This window comes from Eptatretus burgeri, chromosome 9, assembly GCF_056783735.1.
Source record: "Eptatretus burgeri isolate ZD-2024b chromosome 9, Ebu_testis_v1, whole genome shotgun sequence".
Lineage (NCBI taxonomy): Eukaryota > Metazoa > Chordata > Myxini > Myxiniformes > Myxinidae > Eptatretus > Eptatretus burgeri.
The window spans coordinates 59,055,269-59,079,339 of NC_140969.1; the positions used below are offsets into that span (position 1 = coordinate 59,055,269).

Consider the following 24,071-nt stretch of genomic DNA (forward strand, 5'->3'; position numbering starts at 1 on the left):
TTCCAACTCTTTTCACCTTTCCAACTCTTGTCATCTTTCCAACTCTTTTCACGTTTCCAACTCTTGTCACCTTTGCAACTCTTGTAACCTTTCTAACCCTTGTCACCTCTCCAACTCTTTTCAACTTTCCAAGTCTTGTTACCTTTCCAACTCTTTTCACCTTTCCAACTCTTTTCAGCTTTTCAACTCTTGTCACCTTTCCAACTCTTTTCACTTTTCCAACTCTTGTCACCTTTCCAACACTTGTAACCTTTCTAACTCTTGTCACCTCTCCAACTCTTTTCACCTTTCCAAGTCTTGTTACCTTTCCAATTCTTTTCACCTTTCCAACTCTTGTCACCTTTCCAACTCTTGTCACCTTTCCAACTCTTGTCACCTCTCCAACTCTTGTCACCGTTCCAACTCTTGTCACCTTGCCAACTCTTTTCACCTTTCCCACTCTTGTCACCTTTTCTACTCTTCTCACCTTTCCAACTCTTGTCACCTTTCCAACTCTTCTCACCTTTCCAACTCTTGTCACCTTTCCAACTCTTGTCACCTTTCCAACTCTTGTCACCTTTCCAACCTGTCCACCAAGTTTCAGCCCAATCTGTGCTGCTCACAGACAGGTAGACGCACGACTGTCTCCCATTCCTCCCAAACCGTGGATTGTATTAAAATCTGCACAATACCCGTCATTTCTAAAAGAAGGATGTATGTTTGAGCCAAATGTTATCTGGAGTGATTTCAAAATGAAGGCTTGGCACACAAACACCCTTCATCTCGTGACCAATTTTGACCTTTGACCCGACTGTGAAATAGAAAATGCGACACTGGACCGATATCTGTTTAGTTTTTAGATCCTCGTGGAGGATCTCTAAGTCTTACTCACTTTGTTGTTCTTCATCTTCTTCTTGTGGACTTTTTTGTTTCACAGCCTACAGTTTTCATCGAAACTTCCTGAAACTTGGCATATATATGTAGAAATACCCTGCGCAGACACTAACGATCTCCGATTTTGAAAATTTCTCCTAGAAAAAAAGTTATGACGTCAAAATATCTCCGCTAATGGAAATCGCCTGAAAAATTATCTCCGAAACTAAGCAAGCTTTTTGAATTCTGTTTACGGGAATCGAACAGGGCATTAGCAGAGATTAATTACCGCACATATGATACATCACTATTACGTCATATCAATTTTTTGACGTCATTCTTAATTTTTGATATTTTTTGTTTCACAACCCAGAGTTTTCATCGGATCTTCGTGAAACTTGCCATGTATATGCAGAAAGCCCACGCGCAGGCAGTAACCATCTGCGATTTTGGAAATTCTTCCTAGAAAAAAAGTTGAGGGCATAATATCGCCGCTAATGGAAATCGCCTATACCATTATCTCCGAAACGAGGCAAGCTGTTTGAATTTTGTTTGTGGGAATCAAGTTGGGCATTCGCACAGATCATTTATCGCAAACCTGATACTTCACAATGACGTCATATTCGTTTTTATGACGTCATCATTAAGAGGACGAGGATCTTAGCTCATTCGACCTTGTTTTTCGAGGGGTTCCAGCAAGGTATGTTTAAGCCAGGTGTTGTCATTAGTAGTCAAAGAATAAAAACTAGGTGTGTCACAAAAACATTAATTTAGCGACCTTTTGACCTTTTGACCTTTTGACCCCGGGTATAATTCCTCAAACATCTTTAATCAGAGTATTATTTTTCTTTGCATCCCACATTTACTGAATAATTTGAATGTACTGGCAGAGTACCCTCCCGACAGGTGATCTTGTTTCATCCATGCAACATGTTCTTCCAACGCAGACCATTATTTGGGTGGTGTATAGGCAACTCATAGCTCTGTATAGAATATAAAAATAACTCGGGTTAAGTGCATCAAGGAAAAGCATACGTACTGGTTATAATTCAAAGCACCTCACAGGATTGGAAAACGTGGGGAGAGGAATACTCTACTGTAAACGGGAGAGACTTGTAATACCCTCCTCCACCTGAAGGTGGCGCTACATGATACACATTTACATTGAGAATTTACACCCCCTCTCCTCCCAAGACCAACGGTAAAGATAAAAACACCCAAACACACATAAGAAGGTCATTGGACCGGCGAAGAAGAGGATGTTCAATTGGAATGGAGAACGAATCATCATAAATGCCCAAGACCAAGAACACCACACAAATGGCTTCAAAAAGTTGATGGGACTGAGCCAATCAGACAAGTGTCGATTCTGCAAGGCAGAAACAAAAAGCATGACTCACCTCCCAGCGGGATAAAACAAACTCATGTCAGAAAAGCTGTACACACAAAGGCACAACAGGTATGTAGATCAACAATCAATGACACACATACACACACACACCATACACACATACACACGCACACACATACACACCACACACGACACACACACACACCAAACACCACACACACACACACACACACACACACACACACACACACACACACACACACACACACACACACACACACACACACACACACACACACACACACACACACACAAATAAACAAACAAACATTGGTCTGTGAATTACAAGCAAGAAAGGATGATTCTTCAAACAACTACTTCAGAATGCGCTGGCCATGACGGTATGGTTGGACAGTGTTTTTGTGTGCTGGGCATGACGGTATGGTTGGAAAGTGTTTTTGTGTGCTGGCCATGACGGTATGGTTGGAAATTGATTTTGTATGCTGGCCATGACGGTATGGTTGGAAAGTGATTTTGTGTGCTGGCCATGACGGTATGGTTGGAAAGTGATTTTGTGTGCTGGCCATGACGGTATGGTTGGAAACTGATTATGTATGTTGGCCATGAAGGTATAGTTGGAAAGTGATTTTGTGTGCTGGCCATGACGGTATAGTTGGAAAGTGTTTTTGTGTGCTGACCATGACGGTATGGTTGGAAAGTGTTTTTGTGTGCTGGCCATGATGGTATGGTTGGAAAGTGTTTTTGTGTACTGGCCATGACGGTATGCTTGGAAAGTGATTTTGTATGCTGGTCATGACGGTATGGTTGAAAAGTGATTTTGTGTGCTGGCCATGACGGTATGCTTGGAAAGTGATTTTGTATGCTGACCATGACGGTATAGTTGGAAAGTGTTTTTGTATGCTGGCCATGATGGTATAGTTGGAAAGTGTTTTTGTATGCTGGCCATGACGGTATAGTTGGAAAGTATTTTTGTATGCTGGCCATGACGGTATGGTTGGAAAGTGTTTTTGTAAGCTGGCCAAGACGGTATAGTTGGAAAGTGTTTTATGTATGCTGGCCATGACGGTATAGTTGGAAATTGTTTCGTTGCAGACCATGACGGTATTGTTGGAAAGTGACTTAGTATGCTGGCCATGACGGTATAGTTTGAAATCGCACTGAGTGACGTCGTTTGAGGCCCTTGTAACCTCCCTGTTGTTTGGAGCGTTTTTATGGATTCGTGTTCGCTTTTGGTTGAACATCGATCCATATATTCTGAATACAATGTGTAAATTGGAAGAGTAAGGCGAGAATAATCGGTCTTTGGTCCCTTCACGTGACAATTATAGGCGGCAGGCGAAACACGGAATGCTGGAGGTGAGGAATGTCCGTTTGGATGAACTGGGTTCATCAATCTCTTGTACGTGGTACACTTGGACTGCATCGCGGCTGCTGTGTCTGTGTTCTCACGGGATAGTCTCGGTTCTAGGTTCTAGATTGTCGAAGTAAGCACAGCCGCCTTTGAGCTGTCTATAGCTTGGTTCGAATCTCGACCCGGCTGTGAACCGTCATGCTGGTGTTTCCACGCGGAGCGATTCATCGACACGTGCGCCGGATGAGCCGTCTCTGCCATTACCGATTGTTGATGGACGGAAACGATCCTTTCCGGTATCTTTCGTGAAGAGAAGGCGAGCTATCGCCGGCACCCTGGAACAAATTCCAAAACCCTGCTCATCGGTGGTAAAGCCGTGTTGGTGGTAATCGGTGGTTAAGCCGTGTTGGTGGTAGTCGGTGGTAAAGCCGTGTTGGTGGTAATCGGTGGCAAAGCCGTGTTGGTGGCAAAGCCGTGTTGGTGGTAATCGGTGATAAAGCCGTGTTGGTGGTAATCGGTGATAAAGCCGTGTTGGTGGTAATCGGTGGCAAAGCCGTGTTGGTGGCAAAGCCGTGTTGGTGGTAATCGGTGATAAAGCCGTGTTGGTGGTAATCGGTGGCAAAGCAGTGTTTGTGGCAAAGCTGTGTTGGTGGTAATCGGTGGCAAAGCCGTGTTGGTGGTAATCGGTGGCAAAGCAGTGTTGGTTGTAAAGCCGTGCTGGTGGTAATCGGTGGCAAAGCCGTGCTGGTGGTAATCGGTGGCAAAGCCGTGCTGGTGGTAATCGGTGGCAAAGCCGTGCTGGTGGTAATCGGTGGCAAAGCCGTGCTGGTGGTCATCGGTGGCAGAGCAGTGCTGGTGGTAATCGGTGGCAATGCCGTGTTGGTGGTAATCGGTGGCAAAGCCGTGCTGGTGGTCATCGGTGGCAGAGCCGTGCTGGTGGTCATCGGTGGCAAAGCCGTGCTGGTGGTAATCGGTGGGAATGCCATGTTGGTGGTAATCGGTGGCAAAGCCGTGCTGGTGGTCATCGGTGGCAGAGCCGTGCTGGTGGTCATCGGTGGCAGAGCCGTGCTGGTGGTAATCGGTGGCAAAGCCGTGTTGGGGGTAATCGGTGGCAAAGCCGTGTTGGTTGTAAAGCCGTGCTGGTGGTAATCGGTGGTTAAGCCGTGTTGGTGGTAATCGGTGGTAAAGCCGTGTTGGTGGTAATCGGTGGTAAAGCCGTGTTGGTGGTAATCGGTGGTAAAGTCGTGTTGGTGGTAATCGGTGGCAAAGCCGTGCTGGTGGTAAACGGTGGCAAAGCCGTGCTGGTGGTAATCGGTGGCAAAGCCGTGCTGGTGGTCATCGGTGGCAGAGCCGTGCTGGTGGTCATCGGTGGCAAAGCCGTGCTGGTGGTAATCGGTGGCAAAGCCGTGTTGGGGGTAATCGGTGGCAAAGCCGTGTTGGTTGTAAAGCCGTGCTGGTGGTAATCGGTGGTTAAGCCGTGTTGGTGGTAATCGGTGGTAAAGCCGTGTTGGTGGTAATCGGTGGTAAAGCCGTGTTGGTGGTAATCGGTGGTAAAGTCGTGTTGGTGGTAATCGGTGGCAAAGCCGTGCTGGTGGTAAACGGTGGCAAAGCCGTGCTGGTGGTAATCGGTGGCAAAGCCGTGCTGGTGGTAATCGGTGGCAAAGCCGTGCTGGTGGTAATCGGTGGTAAAGCCATGTTGGTGGTAATCGGTGGTAAAGCCGTGTTGGTGGTAATCGGTGATAAAGCCGTGTTGGTGGTAGTCGGTGGTAAAGCCGTGTTGGTGGCAAAGCCGTGTTGGTGGTAATCGGTGATAAAGCCGTGTTGGTGGTAATCGGTGGCAAAGCAGTGTTTGTGGCAAAGCTGTGTTGGTGGTAATCGGTGGCAAAGCCGTGTTGGTGGTAATCGGTGGCAAAGCAGTGTTGGTTGTAAAGCCGTGCTGGTGGTGATCGGTGGTAAAGCCGTGTTGGTGGTAATCGGTGGCAAAGCAGTGTTGGTTGTAAAGCCGTGCTGGTGGTAATCGGTGGCAAAGCCGTGCTGGTGGTAATCGGTGGCAAAGCCGTGCTGGTGGTCATCGGTGGCAGAGCAGTGCTGGTGGTAATCGGTGGCAATGCCGTGTTGGTGGTAATCGGTGGCAAAGCCGTGCTGGTGGTCATCGGTGGCAGAGCCGTGCTGGTGGTCATCGGTGGCAAAGCCGTGCTGGTGGTAATCGGTGGGAATGCCATGTTGGTGGTAATCGGTGGCAAAGCCGTGCTGGTGGTCATCGGTGGCAGAGCCGTGCTGGTGGTCATCGGTGGCAGAGCCGTGCTGGTGGTCATCGGTGGCAAAGCCGTGCTGGTGGTAATCGGTGGCAAAGCCGTGTTGGGGGTAATCGGTGGCAAAGCCGTGTTGGTTGTAAAGCCGTGCTGGTGGTAATCGGTGGTTAAGCCGTGTTGGTGGTAATCGGTGGTAAAGCCGTGTTGGTGGTAATCGGTGGTAAAGCCGTGTTGGTGGTAATCGGTGGTAAAGTCGTGTTGGTGGTAATCGGTGGCAAAGCCGTGCTGGTGGTAAACGGTGGCAAAGCCGTGCTGGTGGTAATCGGTGGCAAAGCCGTGCTGGTGGTAATCGGTGGCAAAGCCGTGCTGGTGGTAATCGGTGGTAAAGCCGTGTTGGTGGTAATCGGTGGTAAAGCCGTGTTGGTGGTAATCGGTGATAAAGCCGTGTTGGTGGTAGTCGGTGGTAAAGCCGTGTTGGTGGCAAAGCCGTGTTGGTGGTAATCGGTGATAAAGCCGTGTTGGTGGTAATCGGTGGCAAAGCAGTGTTTGTGGCAAAGCTGTGTTGGTGGTAATCGGTGGCAAAGCCGTGTTGGTGGTAATCGGTGGCAAAGCAGTGTTGGTTGTAAAGCCGTGCTGGTGGTGATCGGTGGTAAAGCCGTGTTGGTGGTAATCGGTGGCAAAGCAGTGTTGGTTGTAAAGCCGTGCTGGTGGTAATCGGTGGCAAAGCCGTGCTGGTGGTAATCGGTGGCAAAGCCGTGCTGGTGGTCATCGGTGGCAGAGCAGTGCTGGTGGTAATCGGTGGCAATGCCGTGTTGGTGGTAATCGGTGGCAAAGCCGTGCTGGTGGTCATCGGTGGCAGAGCCGTGCTGGTGGTCATCGGTGGCAAAGCCGTGCTGGTGGTAATCGGTGGGAATGCCATGTTGGTGGTAATCGGTGGCAAAGCCGTGCTGGTGGTCATCGGTGGCAGAGCCGTGCTGGTGGTCATCGGTGGCAAAGCCGTGCTGGTGGTAATCGGTGGCAAAGCCGTGTTGGGGGTAATCGGTGGCAAAGCCGTGTTGGTTGTAAAGCCGTGCTGGTGGTAATCGGTGGTTAAGCCGTGTTGGTGGTAATCGGTGGTAAAGCCGTGTTGGTGGTAATCGGTGGTAAAGCCGTGTTGGTGGTAATCGGTGGTAAAGTCGTGTTGGTGGTAATCGGTGGCAAAGCCGTGCTGGTGGTAAACGGTGGCAAAGCCGTGCTGGTGGTAATCGGTGGCAAAGCCGTGCTGGTGGTAATCGGTGGCAAAGCCGTGCTGGTGGTAATCGGTGGTAAAGCCGTGTTGGTGGTAATCGGTGGTAAAGCCGTGTTGGTGGTAATCGGTGGTAAAGCCGTGTTGGTGGTAATCGGTGGTAAAGTCGTGTTGGTGGTAATCGGTGGCAAAGCCGTGCTGGTGGTAATCGGTGGCAAAGCCGTGCTGGTGGTAATCGGTGGCAAAGCCGTGCTGGTGGTAATCGGTGGCAAAGCCGTGCTGGTGGTAATCGGTGGCAAAGCCGTGCTGGTGGTAATCGGTGGCAAAGCCGTGCTGGTGGTAATCGGTGGCAAAGCCGTGCTGGTGGTAATCGGTGGCAAAGCCGTGCTGGTGGTCATCGGTGGCAGAGCCGTGCTGGTGGTCATCGGTGGCAGAGCCGTGCTGGTGGTCATCGGTGGCAAAGCCGTGCTGGTGGTAAGCGGTGGCAAAGCCGTGCTGGTTGTAATCGGTGGCAATGCCGTGTTGGTGGTAAGCGGTGGCAAAGCCGTGTTTGTGGCAAAGCCGTGTTGGTGGTAATCGGTGGCAAAGCAGTTGTTGCGAATTCGCGCCCGCCGGCCTGTGGACGGCCACATAACTCGGATCACGGCACGTCGCCCACCGGAGGACAATTCAGTCGTGACCCTCTCGGAACAACACCGGGAGCTAGTCACGGGTGGGCGTTTCGACCTCACCACAATCGTGCCAATCGGCCACCCGCGTAGGATAGGGTTGTTCGCCAAACTCGACCTACCTAAGTACCCACACGGATGGTAAACCGGGCGATCGTACCTCGCCGCAGGTCGACTCCGGACACGAGCCGCTTGGGCGGCTCGTTCCGTATTTTCGGGATAACCGAGCGGTGTTATCGTCGACCTTGACGGTTCAGATTATTTACCGGGCGTTTTGCACCCACTACGAACCCTTTACGTGAAGCAGGATGGAGGGTCAATAGCGAAACGGGAAAACAGTTCACACAATGCACATTTATTTCCCGGCACACGGAAAGCACATATATACAGCCAAACAGTCAAAATGCAGATATAGCAACCAAAACAAAAGCAACGACGACGCAGGGTTACTACCGACTACGCGCACACACGGCAATACTTATACAGTTCTACTTTACAGACGGCGTCAACACACATTTACTCAAAAGCAAAGGAAAGAAGCCACCCTCATAGACAAGAGGGCAGACAGGACTGTAGGCCAATTGTGCGCGTGACCTGGAGGAGCGGCCAGGTCCGCGAGACCAGGGGGGGGGGGGTCCTACCCGCATCCTCGTGACGCATTGGCGGACGAGCCACAGATGTAGCCGCGTGGCTGTGCCCCAACTCCGTGCTCCTTGGCGGGTTTCGTTGGCACGACGTTTGGAGTGGGGTGGGAACGGGGCCCCCTTTTTGCACTATCTCAGCGCAGAGGAAAGGGGGAATTGTTGATGCCCTGGGGGAGGAGAATGGCTGGCTGGCTTGGGTCCTGCGACGAGCGATCCCACACCGCGACCTCGTCGCCGACCGCCGTCCTTCTCGCCTCAGACCCGAGCTCCTTTGCCTCTTCCCGCAACTCTTCTCAGTCGACTCCAGAACCCAACTCTTTTGCCACACCGATGACTTTTGCCACCTGACTCGACTGACTTCATTCGCCTTGCGCTCGCCTACTTATAGGCTGGCAGGAGCAGCTAATAAGCAAATATCCGGATCAGGATGACCTCGGGGGCGGAGCCACGCTCGCCCATTGGTCGGAGGAAAGGGGCGTGAATCTCCCCTGATCCTCGAATTTGCATATATCGATTTCACACAGACGCGCCTGGAGGCGGGGCCAAGCCGCCCCGTGCTTGCTAATTGGATGGAGGAAAGTGGGCGTATAGCGTTCTTGATCTGAATTTTCCCTCGGAAAGGCCGCTATTTGCGCCAGCGGCTCAGTGCGTTCGGCACCAATCGCCGAACAGGCCCGAGACAGCCTGACGCTCAGTGTTCACAGGTGGTGCGGGAATGGCCGTAGAAGGAGAGAGGGGAAGGTGGTGGAGGGTTTTCGATGGTGTTTTGATGGTAATGTTGCTGTTTGGGAATGGCGGTGATGCGATGATGTGGGAGCGAGTTGTGAAGGTGAAGGTCATGGCTGTTGGCGTTGTTGTTGTTGTTGTCTGAGGGTTGGAGCGTGGTTGTAGTTGGTGACTATGGCTGGCGTGGTGGTTAAGGTGGTTGTTGTGTGATGGCGGTTGAGATGTGGTTGGTTCAAAATAAAGATAGAACAGAAAAACGGCTATCTCAAAGCGTCGCAGCCCGGATGAATCACATAAATTCCCTCTAGACAACGGGTTTGGGGCTAACTACATATGTACTTAGAGATATCTCACCTACGAGCCCTGAATGGTGGTTTGCGAATTTCCACAGCCGTAACACCTTGTTGTTGGTAATCGGTGGTAAAGCCGTCTTGGTGGTAATCGGTGGTAAAGCCGTCTTGGTGGTAATCGGTGGAAAAGCCGTGTTGGTGGTAATCGGTGGTAAAGCCGTGTTGGTGGTAATCGGTGGTAAAGCCGTGTTGGTGGTAATCGGTGGCAAAGACGTGTTGGTGGTAATCGGTGGCAAAGCACGGACACAGCAGGTGTGTGTTCAGTTAGCAAGCAGCTATCTAGCGCTTGCCAAGCCAGCCGTTCCTTAACAATTTGGATTAGAGTGTACCTGAGCCACATGACAAGCGCTCTCCAAGAAACTTGGTCAGTGAACACACCACCAGCAGCCACGTGCTGCACACTGTTTGAATGTGGTTTCCAGGAGTGTTGCATTTTGTTTTGTGAACTAACATGCATGCTTTCTCCATGACGTCATTACGTATTCATGATGCTTATTATGTCAAACTCATGGTTGTTGAACGTGGTTCGTCCTCTTTCATAGTGTTACACCTCTCAGGTGATTGGGGGGCAGGGATGGGGTCCTTTATATTGTTACGGCTGTGGAAATTCGCAAACCACCATTCAGGTCCCGTAGGTGAGATATCTCTTAAGTCCATGTGTAGTTAGCCCAAATCCATTGTCTAGAGGAACTTTATGTGATTCATTCGGGCTGCGACGCTTTGAGATAGCCGTTTTTCTGTTCTATCTTTATTTTGAACCAACCACGTCTCTACCGCCACCCTCACAACAACCACCACCATCTTCGCCACTACCCCCGCTGAAGAACGCCATCCTCCACGGTCCACACTACGACGGTTACCGCATTGGAAACCGTCGAGAACGCAGGGAGGGAAACAAGAAGGCACAACGGTGGCGCGTGGATTTTTCCTGCCTGTTTTTCGCGCCATTCTTCTCCGCGCTTGGTGTGAGGGAGGAGAAGGGGGAGGGGCAGCTCGCCGCCGATTGGTGGATGACCAGCGTGAGGCGGTCGGGGTGAGGGAACGCCCCTCTTCGAGAACCCTCTCGAAGGAGGGTGGAGCCGAAAACGGGGGCGGAGTGAAGGGCGGAGCCCCGGGGATAAAAAGTCGCACACGGATGGAGCGCTGTTGTTGCTCTTGCTCTCTTACTGTCTTCCGGCTCGCTCGTCCTCTTCTCTTCCTGGCGGCTGCTGGCCTGGTCTTTTGTGGGGCGGTCACGAGACCCCGCTGGCGGGACGGAGCATCTGCAATTTCCCACACCGCGACCTCGGGCGACAACGTTTTTCCCCCCCCCCCCTTTCTATCCGCGCTGGGATAGCGCTGGAAACTCTGTCCTTGGCGTCGAGCGGCCATCATGTGCCGGTGCGAGGCACGCCGGAGAGGACGCGCGTACCACGCCAGGGTACGGAGTCGCAGCCAGGCGCGACCACATTGACGGACGAAGGAGAGATACTCGACGGCCCAAAGGGAAGTCACCATTTCTTTTCGGGGTTTTGTCTGAATGTGTGTTGGCGCCGTGTCTGTAAGGTAGAATTGTATAAGTGTTGCCGTGTGTGCGCGTAGTCGGTAGTAACTCTGCGTCGTCATTGCTTTTATTGTTTGGGTTGCTAAATGTGCATTTTTGACTGTTTGGCTGTATATGTGTGCTCTCCATGTGTCGCGTAATAAATGTGCATTGTGTGAACTGTTTTCCCGTTTCGATTCGTTTTTTCTTTATTGACCCTCCATCCTGCTTCACGTAAAGGGTTTGTAGTGGGCTTAATACGCCCGATAATCGGAACTGTCGAGGCCGACGATAACACCGCTCGGTTATCACTGTAGCACGGAACGGACCGCTTAAGCGGTTCGTGTCCGGAGTCGGCCTGTGGCATGGTGCGATCGCCCAGTCGACCATTCGCGCAGTTACTTAGGTAGATCGAATTTGGCGAGCGACCCTATCCTCCGCGGGTGGGCAATTGGCACGATCATGGTGAGGTTAAACCCCCACCCGTGACTAGCTCCCGGCGTTGGTCCGAGAGGGTCAAGACTGAATTGTCCGTTCCGGTGGGTGAGTCGAGCGGCCGATGGCACGCCGGCGGGCGCAAATTCGCAACACTGGTGTCAGGAGTGGGATTCGAATCCCTCCCGCCTCCCAGCTAAATTCACGGGGAATCGGTTCAGGGGTGAGAGGAGCGACCCCCGATTCCCTCCAAATTACGAACAGGCCAAATTTACCCGTTACGTGAAATAAGATGGAGTCTCAAGGCGAGCGGGAGCCAGGGGTATTAGAAATGTATATGTGTAGAAATGTAGGATCCATGGCCCAGGATGGAGACCCAAGCAGGACATTGGTGTACAGGTACAAGAACTCCCCCAATCAAACCCAGAGCCCGAAATGGGTGCGGCAACGGCCGCGGTATATGACGCCTCCCCTTCCCTCCTCCGAAACCCTCCCCCGATCCCTGCTGAAACGGCTCACCCGAGTGCATCCGACATGGCCCAGCTATTCGCCATGTTGGCAGAAATACAAACAACTGCACGACAGTTGAGAAATGAAATGAGAGGCATGAACGAAAAAATGGATACGAATGCCCAACAGATGGAAAACAAAATGGATGGAGACACAAACAGAATGAAAGAGATGCAGGGTGAGATGCAGCAAATGGGCCAATGTCTGAGGGTGGGCATAATGGCGACGCCACGTGCTGGGACGAACGAACTGAAGGGGAGTGCACCGGCGGTGAAAACAAAATAATTCGGGGGACGTGTTGGGCGAGAAGTGTGAAGGTGACCGAGAGGGAAAAACTAATTGGGGTGACGGAGATGTGCACGATGGAGATAACAAGGGAAGAGACGGAAATAATAGAGACACGGGAGATAGAGGGTGAATTGGACGGGATTGAAGACGAGCACACACACAGAGTTGGTGGAGGATAATGGGGGTGAGCTGGCGGACCGTGTAGGGACCCGGTGCGAGCAGCTGGATAGCCTCCTCCAGGAACGAGGGGAGGGAGTATGCCCCCTTGAGGCGACTCACGACCAGGTGAGTTCGGTCGTGCCAGGCGAGTTCGAGGGGACGGGTGCTGCGAACGGGTGCACGTGAGCTTGGGGGGTGTAGAGCACAGATGCCAACCCTCCCGATTTCATCGGGAGGCTTCCGAAAATTCACCCAAACTCCCGCCCTTACGATCACTATCCTTATCCTCCCGAAATTTTGATATTTTTGCACTGTTCACTAATCAGAATGTACTAGTATGAGAATTGAATGAAAAGCATCGTCTGCTACGTATAGCATGTGGTAACTCCATAACGTTCGCTGCTACCAAATTGTATGTAAAAAATTGCAAATTCAAATGAGGAGCAGCGAAACATTGGGTCTGGATCTCGCTTATGCGATCATGCACTGAGATTTAGTGCATGCGGTATGTGTGCAATACAGTGCATGCGGTATGTATGCACAGTGTATATGCATGCGATACGCTCACTGCCTGCAGCTGGGCCCCGTACCAGCCCGGCGGTCGCGACCACCGTGCGGTGTTTAACAGCCGCTAGAGTTCTACGAGTCGCGCTGCAGCTGTGGAACATCGACTTCGAAGTTACTGATGCTTCAAGCCCTCGATGTTGATTACGAAATGGCAGAAAAGAAGCTTACGAAGACCAAGAAATGGTCTCAGAAGTACAAGACCGAATACAGTCTCCAATACCCGTGTATTCGAAAGTCTGAAAGAGGAATTCATCATGCGTATTGTACAGTATGCAGCGTTCATATTTCAGTTGAGCACGGAGGTCGCGATGATATTCGGAAGCACGTTGGAAGCAAATGGCACACAGACATTGCAAAGGAGAGATCTTCGAGCACGAGTACCGGTACACTTCTGAATTATTTCACCAAACAAGGGACAAGCGAGGAAGAGGATGTTACCCCAGCGGAACTTCTCTTTAGTGGATTTATTGTGGAACATAACTTGCCCATATCAGTCTCACATCATGCTGGACCTCTATTTCAAAAGATGTTTCCAGATTCAAAAGTTGCTTCAAAGTATGGATGTGCAAGAACAAAAACTTCAGCAATAATTGGTGAGTTGTCAAATGTTACTGCTTCATCTATTGCCGATATTGCTAGACTAGCTCCATTTAGCCTAGCTACAGACGGTAGCAATGACAGTGGTGAGGCCCAACTATATCCTGTCCTGATTTCGTACTATGACAACAGTGCTGGGATTGTGAAGCAAGGTTTGCTAAGTTTGCCTGCGTGCAAACAAGATTCCACTAGAGAAAACATTTTCAAACTGCTTGATCATGAGTTCAGTGACAGGAAAATTCCGTGGGGAAATTGTGTTTCCTTTTGTGCTGATAATGCCTCTGTCATGGTGGGCAAGCACAAAGGAGTCGCTGCTTATATCCACAAACAAAATCCAGAGTGCTACATCATGGGATGCCCTTGCCATATGATGCACAATACGGCCAAGAAGGCGGCTCAGGCCTTACCCATTGAATTAGATGACTTTCTCATCGATATTTACTACTACTTGGACAAAAGTAGTAAACGCGTCAAAGGAGTGAAAGCACTGCAAGAACTCTGTGATGCCCCGACACACAAGATTCTGAAGCATGTCGCAACAAGGTGGCTGTCCCTTGGTCAGTGCCTAGACAGGCTGATTGAACAGTGGGAGCCACTTCGCCTCTTCTTCAAAGAAGAAGTACGAAGAAAAATGCAACCAACTGTAGCCAAGACTCTAACAACGAGCAAGAAGGACGGCACTGTATCTACTGCCAGTACTGGCACTGCAGGATCAAGCACAAGTGGAGCAGCATTCACCACTACCACTGCAGTATCTGCTGCGAAGAAGACAGCAGGGACAGCACCAAAACCAATGCTGAGAGCAGGTAGCATCACCGGCCCTTCATCACGTTCATCTACAAAGCAGATCCCTTCAGAGTCGAGAAAGACTGTGATAGTCCCATCTACAGGCAAAGAAGGACCCAAGTTAAGTTCTGCTTTTGCCAAATCACTTGATAGAAGCTCAGCAAAACCTTCGAATCAGAGGTCTTCTTCCTTGGCTGCACCTACCTCAAGCTCTCTCCTCAAACGTAAAATTGGATCTGGTACTACGAGTCTGACCTCTTCTGCTGGCAGTAAACGCAAGTGTGATCGCCCTGCGGCTAAGTGTACAACGAGTTCTACAACTAAAAGCGCATCTTCCTCAAACACTGTGCAGGAATCTAGAGAAAAACGTGTCAACAGGATGTTCTTGTCTCCACAAACAAAACTCTGTTGTTTCTTCCTTCGATATGCTAACAAGCTTTTTGAGAAGGGGAATCTTCTGCTCCAAAGAGACGAACCCTGAATTCATCTCCTGCACGGAGAATTGAATGGTCTTCTGAAAGATATCTTCGTACGGTTTTTGAAACCATCGGTGTCATCGGTTGCTCTGGTAAATGTACCCTTCTCTGACAGAAATCATCAGAAGAATGATGAGGACCTCATGATTGGGAACGATGCCAAACTGTATATAAGGGAACAAAGGAGTCTCAAGAAATCCACCTTCACTCTGAGTGAGTCAGACATCCAAGGTTTCTTCAGTGCAGTTCGCTCATATTATGTGAAAGCCTGCAATTACATCTTCAAAACCTGGCCGCTAGATGATGAATTAGCCAAGCATGCTCAGGTGCTGGATGTTAAGCTACACCAAGAAGTGGGGTTTGACTGTGTGGAGTTTTTCATCAAGAAATTCCCGTCTGTTCAGTGGCGGTGATAGTGACATAGACAGTCTTGAGAGTGAATTCGCTCACTACCAGGCAGACGCCTCCATAGCTACAATTGCTACTGAGACAGTGAGAGTGGATGAGCAGTGGCAGCGGATTTCACAGCTCACAGATCCCTGCACTGGTGCCAAGAAGTATCCTAATTTGAGCAGTGATGAAGGGAATCTTGGTCATTCCTCATTCGAACGCATCATGTGAGCGGGCACTCAGTCTTGTACGGAAGAATCATACTGAATTTCGTTCCAATTTGAGTGTCAAAACCCTGGAAGCTCTCTTAATTGAAAAACTAGCTCATAGCACCCCTTGCTACCAGAGAGAATACAGCAAAGACATAATCAGAAGGGCTAAAAGAGCCACACAGCTGTCACTCAGCAAAGCTGCCATGGAAAAAGCAAGCAGCAGTAGTACCAGCCAGTAAGGTAAGAAAAATATTGCTTCTTTTGTGCTTTTTGTTAATCTTTGATTGTCCCCTAACTTACTAATATTAACATACATGTAACATTAAAAAGTGCACAATTTTCCCCTTTTTTGTTCAAAAAGTGGGAATTCTTAACATGTTAAATGCTCCAAAATAGGGCTCAGAGGGCACTAGAGAGCGTCTAGAACCTCAGAGCTTCCAGGGCCCTAAGGCGGGCCCTGGACCCCGCCGCAAGGGTCGAGCGCTCCACGCTCGAGATGTGCGCTTCACGCACATTATTTGGTGTCGGTTGCAAATCCTCCCTAATTCTGATTTCCAAAAGTTGGCATCTCTGTAGAGGCCCCGGAACCCCCTTTTGGCGACACGAATCCCCAGTGTGGTTGTCTCGGTGTGTGTGGTTACGAGTGTTGTCCCGGTGTGTGTGGTACAAGGTGTGAGTGCGACCCCGTGTGTGAGTGGTGTGGTGGCAAGTGTGCCGAAGGGCGTGCTTCCCAGCACGCCGTGTGTGGATGAGTCACCGCATGTGAGTGTCACCGCGTGTGTGAGTGAAAGGGTCCGTGTGAGAGAGAATGTGTATGTGAGGGAGATGACGGTCGGCATGCGGGAGCACGCAGTCGCGTCTCCGAGTGTGAGTGTAATGGAGTGGAGTGTGAGCGTCGTGACACGCAGCTGTGCGTGGGTTGAATGGCGACGGAGACTGCGACAGAGAGACAAAAGCCGGGTAGCGGCCGTAGCTATTTTGGGAACCGCGCCGGGTTCACCCAGCAGCGAGCGCGAGGTCCGTGCTGTGCAACGCGCGAGGCCACCACGTGCTCGCTTGCGGGAGTGAAGCCCGTCCGGAAACGCCCGCGGTGGATGTTGCCGATCCCGCGACGGACAAAGTTTAGGCAGGATTTCGAATTCGGACCGGACGGGTTCTCCACGCGGGCGTGTGTGTTAACCTCCAACGGGCAGACCACATGTGTTCGCGTGGGGAACCCCTCGAGACGTGGGGCTTGTGTTTTATTTTTATGCGCCGGGTGACGTCATGGCTGCGTGTTTGGTTGGAATCCGGCAGGAGGGTGAATCCCTGCCGGATGGTACCGTCCAAGAGGGACGAGGGACGCGAACAGCTGCCATGACATCACGCTAAAGGTGCGCGGCTGAATTTCCGCGCTGGTGCGCAGGTTGCGAGTTGCCGCGCTGGTGCTGCGCGAGAAAAAAACAAAAACAAGCCTTGCTTTCGGGTGAACAGGATTCCCGGGCAAGGGGTGGAAGACCCCTGGCCTGGGCACAGGATGGAACTAGTTAGGGGGAAGGGTTAGCGAAGTTAGACCGGCTTCATGGGGCAGGGGTAAGTCCTCATGGAGCCCGTGGAATGGATTAGGTAGAGGGTTTTAATTGATATTTAGGTTGGAAAAATGGGACATTTGGGGACAGTGACAGACTTTGGATGTGTAGTGGGGACGTAGCTTAGCTACGTAGTGTTAAATGGAACGTGCTGTAGTTTAAGGGACGACGTGGGAGCACGAGGTAGTTAGGGGAGGTAGTTAGAAGGATGGCAGAGTTCAGCGGTGGGTGTTGAAGAATTGATGAGTTAAGTGGAAGCATGTGCTTGGTCAGTGAGTGAGGCCAGCGGGTCTGTGTGAATGGACGAATGTGGAATGCATGGTGCGATGAGTGATTGGGGGGAGGAGTGACTCCCGCCCAAGGGACCCCGGGGTCAGTGTGGAGTGAGTTAGATGGGTTAGTCAAATTGACAAAATGGAGGTCGTTTTGTTGTTGGTGGGAGCGTAGGCTCGAGACCCATTTGGAGGGGTGCAGGAGCCCTGTTTACAGGCTGGGAGTGTGGCTGCGAAAGGTGAGTATCGCTGAGTGGGTACCCCGGGCACCAGGCTAGTCGGCCGTAGTAGGCCAAGGGCCCATGGGGGCCGGGATAGCGTAGTGGGCACGGGTGCGCCCGCATGATGCGGGGGCGCCGTTAGCCGCGTGGGCAGTGTTGTGGGCACGGGTGACCCTCGGAAAGGGGCCTGGGAAGCCAGCCTGCCACGTGAGCGTTTCAGGGGAGTCGCCAGGAGGGCACTCCCCAGTGTTTAGGGAGCTGGTAGGCTCAGAGGCAGTTGTAGTGCCCGGAGTTGCCATGGTTGGAGTATCGGCAGAGGGTAGTTCCTGCCAAGGGAGCCACGCATCCCAGCCACAAAACCATGCGAGGGCACGAGGGAAAATTCGAGGGCGAGGCCCGAAATTGTGAGGACACCAACACAGGTGACGGGAATCTTCGTTGGTAGAACCAGTAGGTTAAGCGAGAGGTGCTTTTGGAAAGCCCCGTGGTAGTTAACAGTTAAATGGTTAGGGTAGATAGGAAGTGTACACCTCCGCACCATCCATCCCTTCGCTCTTTGTGGGCCGCTGAACCCACTTTCGGTTAATAGATCGCTGAAATCTGAGGAGGCCATTCTGTGGCTTCATTGGGCCTCGACGCAGGATAGCTCTCCCTTATTCCCCTCCAGGAAGGGAACGTAGGGGTTGGGAGTTGGCTAGGATGACTATAGGTTAGCCAGACCGAGACGATAAAGGGGGTTCGGGAGACGATTTGTAGAGGGGGAAATAAAAATAAAATAAAACAAAAAAAAAAGTTGGGGCTAAATTTGGATTTTTGCAAACTAAGGGGATGGGTATGGACAGAGACAGGCAAAGGCGATAGGTTGGGAGGGAGACAGTAGAGCAAGTCTGAGCCTGCCTTCTGAGTGGCCAGCACCACCGCACTCCCTCCACACACTTGCAGGACAAGGCCTGTGCCGACCAGCTTCATCTGCCGGCTGTTTTGCTACAAGGCCTGCCGGTCAGTTCATCTGCCGGCTGTTTTGCTACAAGGTCTGTGCCGGTCAGTTCATCTGCCGTCTGTTTTGCTACAAGGCCTGTGCCGGTCAGTTCATCTGCCGTCTGTTTTGCTACAAGGCCTGTGCCGGTCAGTTCATCTGCCGGCTGTTTTGCTACAAGGCCTGTGCCGGCCAGTTCATCTACCGGCCTGTTTTGCGAAACGGCCTTGTCTTGCTTTTCCATGCCTTGTCTGCCTGCCTTTGCCTCGACCCCATGCCTGCTAGCCCTTGTTGCATTTCCCCATCCATTCATTACCATGTGCGCCAGGATCATCGCGCATGCTGCAGGGACTACCCTGTAGGCAGCCGCATCATGGGACTGCATTGGTGGTCCGTGCATCGTGTTGTCCATCCATCCATCTACACCACGGGACTGCATTGAGCAGCCCGTGCACCTTTTTGTGTTCACTGCGCTCATTTCACAGGGGACGCCGAGGACTGCATTGGTGCAGCCGGGCACATTCCCTGTCACCTGCATTTGTTTCACGAGCCAGAGACTGCGTATGAGTAGCCTGGCTCCCTGCTCTTCTTTTCCCGCAGAGTCCATCAGTCCTAGGCCATGGTTTAGTGTAAAATTACAAGGTTAAGGGTAAAATTGTAAATGAGTTGCGCCCGCTGCATATTTGTCGTAGCGCCGGCAATTTATTTAAGTCGTCTGCATGAGTGGGTTTTAGTTAGTTACTCAGCCCGTAGGTTATTTATTTTTGGAACACGAATACACTAAATGTCGCACTCAGGGATCCGAAGATAAAACGTACTTGGGGAAACTTACACATGATGGCACACAAAAATTTGACGACTCGAGACGAGTCTGTAAAAAGGGGAGGGGGTAGTGTTACAGCTGTCGAAATTCGCAGAGCACCATAAAGAATATCCCCAAGATCAGTTATATCGCTAAGTGTGTGTTCAGTTAGATTTCCCCACCGTTGTCTAAAGGGATTTATTCGTGTGGGCAGGATTGTGATCTTTGAGTTAGTCGTTATTCTTTGCAATCGTTATTTTGGACCAACCACACCACCAACCACCTTTTTACAAACACCCAACCACACCACCAATCACCTTCTCCACACCCACGCTACAACCCTCCCCGCATCGAAAACCGTCTCTGCCATGGAGAAAGAAGAAGGCGTTCCGATAACGCATGGATTTTTCCTCTTGCTTTCCTGCGCTTTGGGTCGGGGGAGGGGCGAGTGGAGGGAGAATAGAGAAGTGCTACCAGGATGATTGCTACGAAAAACCCCGACCCACGAGGGAAACGCCCCCCTTCTGGAAGTTTCCCGCAGGAGCTGGAAGGAGGGCGGGGCGAGAAGGGAAGGGGAATAAAAGGGCACGCTGGACGCAGCGTAGCGGAGCTGTGTGGAGAGAACCGAGTCTCTGTCGGGGTTCGGAGTGTGTTTGTCGGGGTTCGGAGAGTCTGGAGAAGCCAAGGAGCTGCGTGGAGAGAACCGAGTCTCTGTCGGGGTTCGGAGAGTCTGGAGAAGCCAAGGAGCTGTGTGGAGGTCTTGGCTCGTGTCAGAGTCGGGAGCTTGGAACAGTCAGTCGGTGGAGGTCCGGGCGTCGCGAAGGAGATGCGGGCTGGAGGCACAGCCCTGCTGTGTTGCGCGAACCTGCGCGTTTGTGTGGGGAGAGCCAGAGAGAGCTCGCCTGCCACGCGGAAGGCCCGAGCTCAACCGCGGCTACGCTAGCTGCCGTGGGGACGGGACGTCACGACTCGCCCCATCAAGGCACCACGAGGGTGCAGGTAACTGGCAACGGTCTCGTGGGGCCCTTTCGGTCACCAAAACTCCACGTTATAAACGCCCACAGGCCCAGTCTGACTCCCTTGTCTATGAGGGGGTCTTTCTTGCTTTTCTTTTGAATGAATGTTATGGCGCCGTTTCCCGCCAAGTAGAAACTGTTCAGTGTACATTGATAATAACTAATAGACGGTGGTAACTCTTGGTCCTTGCTCGTGTTTTGTGCCCGTCCCGTACATTGCTTGTTTGGTTGCATGACTGCATGCATGTTTTTGCATACCTGCATGGCTGTATATGTGCATGTGTGTAAATAAATGTGCTTAGTTGATTGTGAACCCGTTCGTCATGTCATTTTCCCATATTGAACCGCCGTATTGCATTTCGGAATGGTAGTTTGTTTTTGAATACCGATAAAGGAATCGGGTCCGGTGAGGTCTGGCGATAATACCCTGCTCAGTTATCCCGGAACGGAACGAACTGCTTAAGCGGTTCGTGTCCAAGCAGGCTTTCGCCGAGGTACGGTCTCTCGGTAGGTTACCCGCGTGAATACTTAGGTATATCGATATTCGGCGATTGACCCTGTCGCGCGCGGGTAGAATACGGACTAGGCCGTGGTGGGGTTAAGAACCCAGCCGCGAGAAGTTTCTGGCGTTGTTCCAGAAAGTCGTGAATGAATTGCTCGTCCGGTGGGCGTGCGGCTGCTATTAGTGAAAAGCGGTCGTTCGCACGCTGGGCGGGCGGTAGATTCGTAACTATATATATATATATATATATATATATATATATATATATATATATATATATATATATATATATATATTTTTTTTTTTTTAAATAAAAATACAAGAAATAAATATTATCTATATAATACATTATAAATAAGCATGAATATAATTTATTGGTGGTTGCGAAGAAACACAATGCAGTCAGTTAAAATCGGTTGTTAATGACAGTTTGAGGCTATTATTGGATGGACGTGCTGTGTGATGGACATGCCAACAAGGTAAAGTGTTTATCACTTAATTTATTATCATATAAAGTGGTGTATGATTAAAGTTATTCATATGTAGTAATACTTTGAATAAAAGTAATAATTAAATAAGTTTGAGTGAGGATGTTGTATTGATGTTGACGGTTTATTTTAAGGAAATTTTCGAACTGCAGGCTGGTGCCATGGTCCAGTGTTTGAGATTCTATGAGTCTGAGAAGCATTTGTAATGGCTATTTTTTAACATTTTATAGATTTTAAGTTCCTTTATATCCTTTGACATGGTACACAACACAGGATACCTCACTGGAGTCTATAATATTAGTATCATTAGCTGAAAGTATAACCGTAAATATCCAAGTGCATTCAAAACACGCAGAAATTTGGAACATCCTTGCACACTACTCAATGCCTCGTACGCCAGTCGCCCAAACCTGCGCGTGAATTATTCGGTCAGTGCATGTTTACAGAACCATCGCTCAGATGATCGCTGGCAGAGCCTGTAGGCCTAGCCTTGCGGTACAGGTTTGTCAAGCAGAGTAACCTATTAATGGTACGGCAAGTATTTTTTATAAACCTAATGTAGTTGAAAATATCCCAGTCGATCTATTCCATAATTCCATATTGTTGAAACAATGTTGATGAAACTTATACGACACTAGAGTCTAGATCGAGGCCTACTTCGTCATGTTCGTGCCTGTGAAATCTGTGTAGGGGAGACAAGGGCAATTGTAACACTTTTGTATATTCTGTCATAAACTGTCTTTAAATAGTGAACTGCTAATCACAACATACAGCATCTGACATCTGTTAACTCATTCCATACCAATATAACATTTATTTATTAATTTCACGTGTTTGCAATATTACGTAATTAGATCTACGTGCCAAGCATTATTAGGCCTGCGCTCGTTCATCCCCAAGACTTGAACAAAAATCAGATGTTTTTTTTTTTTAAACAAGTCTAACGTGTATAGATAGTGGATATCTCTGCTAGATTTTCAAACTCCCTAAAGGAATTTTCCAAGAATGGCATTGATGATTTTATTAATTCAGTAATGATTTTATGATTTTAGTAATTTCAAGTAATGTTAATTTCTTAAGAGTAATACTAGTATGTTTTTTGTTTCAGGTTGTCCAATATTCAAATTGAGTCAAATTTCACCCCAAAATGGACCTAAGAAAATGGTTGCAATCTTCAAAGGAGAGAGGGGAAAGGGAAAATACTGACCCCAGGACTACTAGTACACAGGTAAAGCCAGTCACAGAGCCCAAATCCAGCACAAGTTCCAGTGGACAGGACATGCCAACCACTGATCCTGAGCCCAGCACCGGTTCTAGTGGAGAACACATGCCAAAATCACAGAAAGGGGAAGAAAATACCAAGGGAACTCCCGGTACTGCAAATGTAAGAGAATCTGTTGTGGAAGCCCATTTTCGTTCTGATGCCCATAAAGCTGTGTTGCTTTAGAAAATATATAATAGTCTTTCAAAAACTCAGGTGATGAAAGAAACCCCAATGCGTAAGGCTATTTAAAAAACGAATGAAGAGCTAGCTAATTAGATTGGTAGTTTGTTTATTCATGTTTATGGAGAAAGCAAAAAGCTCACTTTATCTGCAAATTATTTTCCAATGAGAGTAGTGGTGAGCAGGAAGTCACAGTCTTTTAACTTTAATGATGAATCTAAGGAGGCAAAACTTTATCAAATCTTGCAGTATGTCTCACATGTTAGCCACCTGGAGATGCTAAAGTGTATTGTGGAAGCAGACAGGGCCTCGCTTTCAAAAAAGATAGAACAGTCCATAGCAATATCCCTTAGATGCGATGGGTTGGTCAGTTGACCGAACTAGACAAGTTCTTTGTGATGGTAAAGGGAGTTAGCAAAACTGGTGAAGATGAAACGGTGTTCTTAGGTGCAGCAGCAGAACCTGATATCATAGGCGCACAAGGACATTTTAATGCAGTTAAGACGCCCTGCAAAAGCACAGTTGGTGAACCCACTACAGAATATATTTTTCAAAATATGTCATCAATAGTAACTGATGAGCCAGTGTTAATACTGGAGAAAGAAATGGTCTGTGGGCATTATTTGATTCCATTGACTCTGAAATCCCAAAACTGAAAATCTGGTGTGCTGTTCATCGCACTCAGTTAGCTTGGAAGTCAGTCATGGATATAGTGTCCGAAGTAAGCCACTTGCTGCAGAAACTAAGTGGATTGTCAAGCTTTTTCACACTTCTGGTCTGAGAACTCGACAGCTGAAAGAATTAGCCAGTACAAATGATCTAGCATGTCGGTCCCTTCCAAAAGTATTTGAAGTTCGTTGGAATTCAGTACACATTTTTCCCTTGTGAATTCTGTTCTAGAATCATGGCATTCATTAGTACTTTTATATGCAACAGTCTCACGACAAACAAGCCAAAGGATTTGAAACTCTCCTGACAAACAAAACAAACCTAGAATTGCTTGCATTTATAGCTGATGTGCTGGCAGTGTTTTCAAGATTAAAGAAGAAAATACAATCTGATAATGTCCCACTGCTCGACATTAAACGAGAGGTGACACTTGTGAAGACAAGTATTAGCAGCTTCCAGAAGACGCCTCTTTTAGGGGGTTGGGTGTCTAGTCTTCAAGCACAGTCACAGCTAGTCGAACATGATGAGAGATTAAGCTAACTAGTGATGAACCAAGGCGGAGAAGAGGTCATCATCTTTTTGTTACAGACAGATGCAATTTATCAGCAATCAAGGTTGAGGTCACAGAAGCACTAAAATAATTTTTAACTCAACGGTTTGGCACTGACAATGAGTGTTTGGAAACTTTGGTTCCTTTTCTCAAATTTCAAAAGGATGCAAACCTCGAGGCA

At 49.5% G+C, this 24,071-nt stretch overlaps 1 protein-coding gene across 10 annotated transcripts in view; it reads left to right on the plus strand.

Moving 5' to 3' along the window:
• The first annotated feature begins 3,301 nt into the window (after positions 1–3,301).
• The window catches only part of LOC147020176 (PHD finger protein 20-like protein 1), a 109,153-nt gene continuing 88,383 nt past the window's right edge, over positions 3,302–24,071 (plus strand). For 3 of the 10 annotated variants that reach the window (XM_085895258.1, XM_085895264.1, XM_085895265.1), the window contains exons 1-2: positions 3,302–3,580; positions 22,336–22,611. In XM_085895258.1, the coding sequence (XP_085751384.1) occupies positions 22,375–22,611 (237 nt within the window). In that variant the 5' untranslated portion in view covers positions 3,302–3,580; positions 22,336–22,374. Of the gene's footprint in view, positions 3,581–3,604; positions 3,624–3,851; positions 3,872–3,924; positions 3,944–7,544; positions 9,805–22,335; positions 22,612–24,071 lie in introns of those variants that run through there. The other 7 variants (XM_085895266.1, XM_085895267.1, XM_085895261.1 and 4 more) reach the window with 6 other exon arrangements.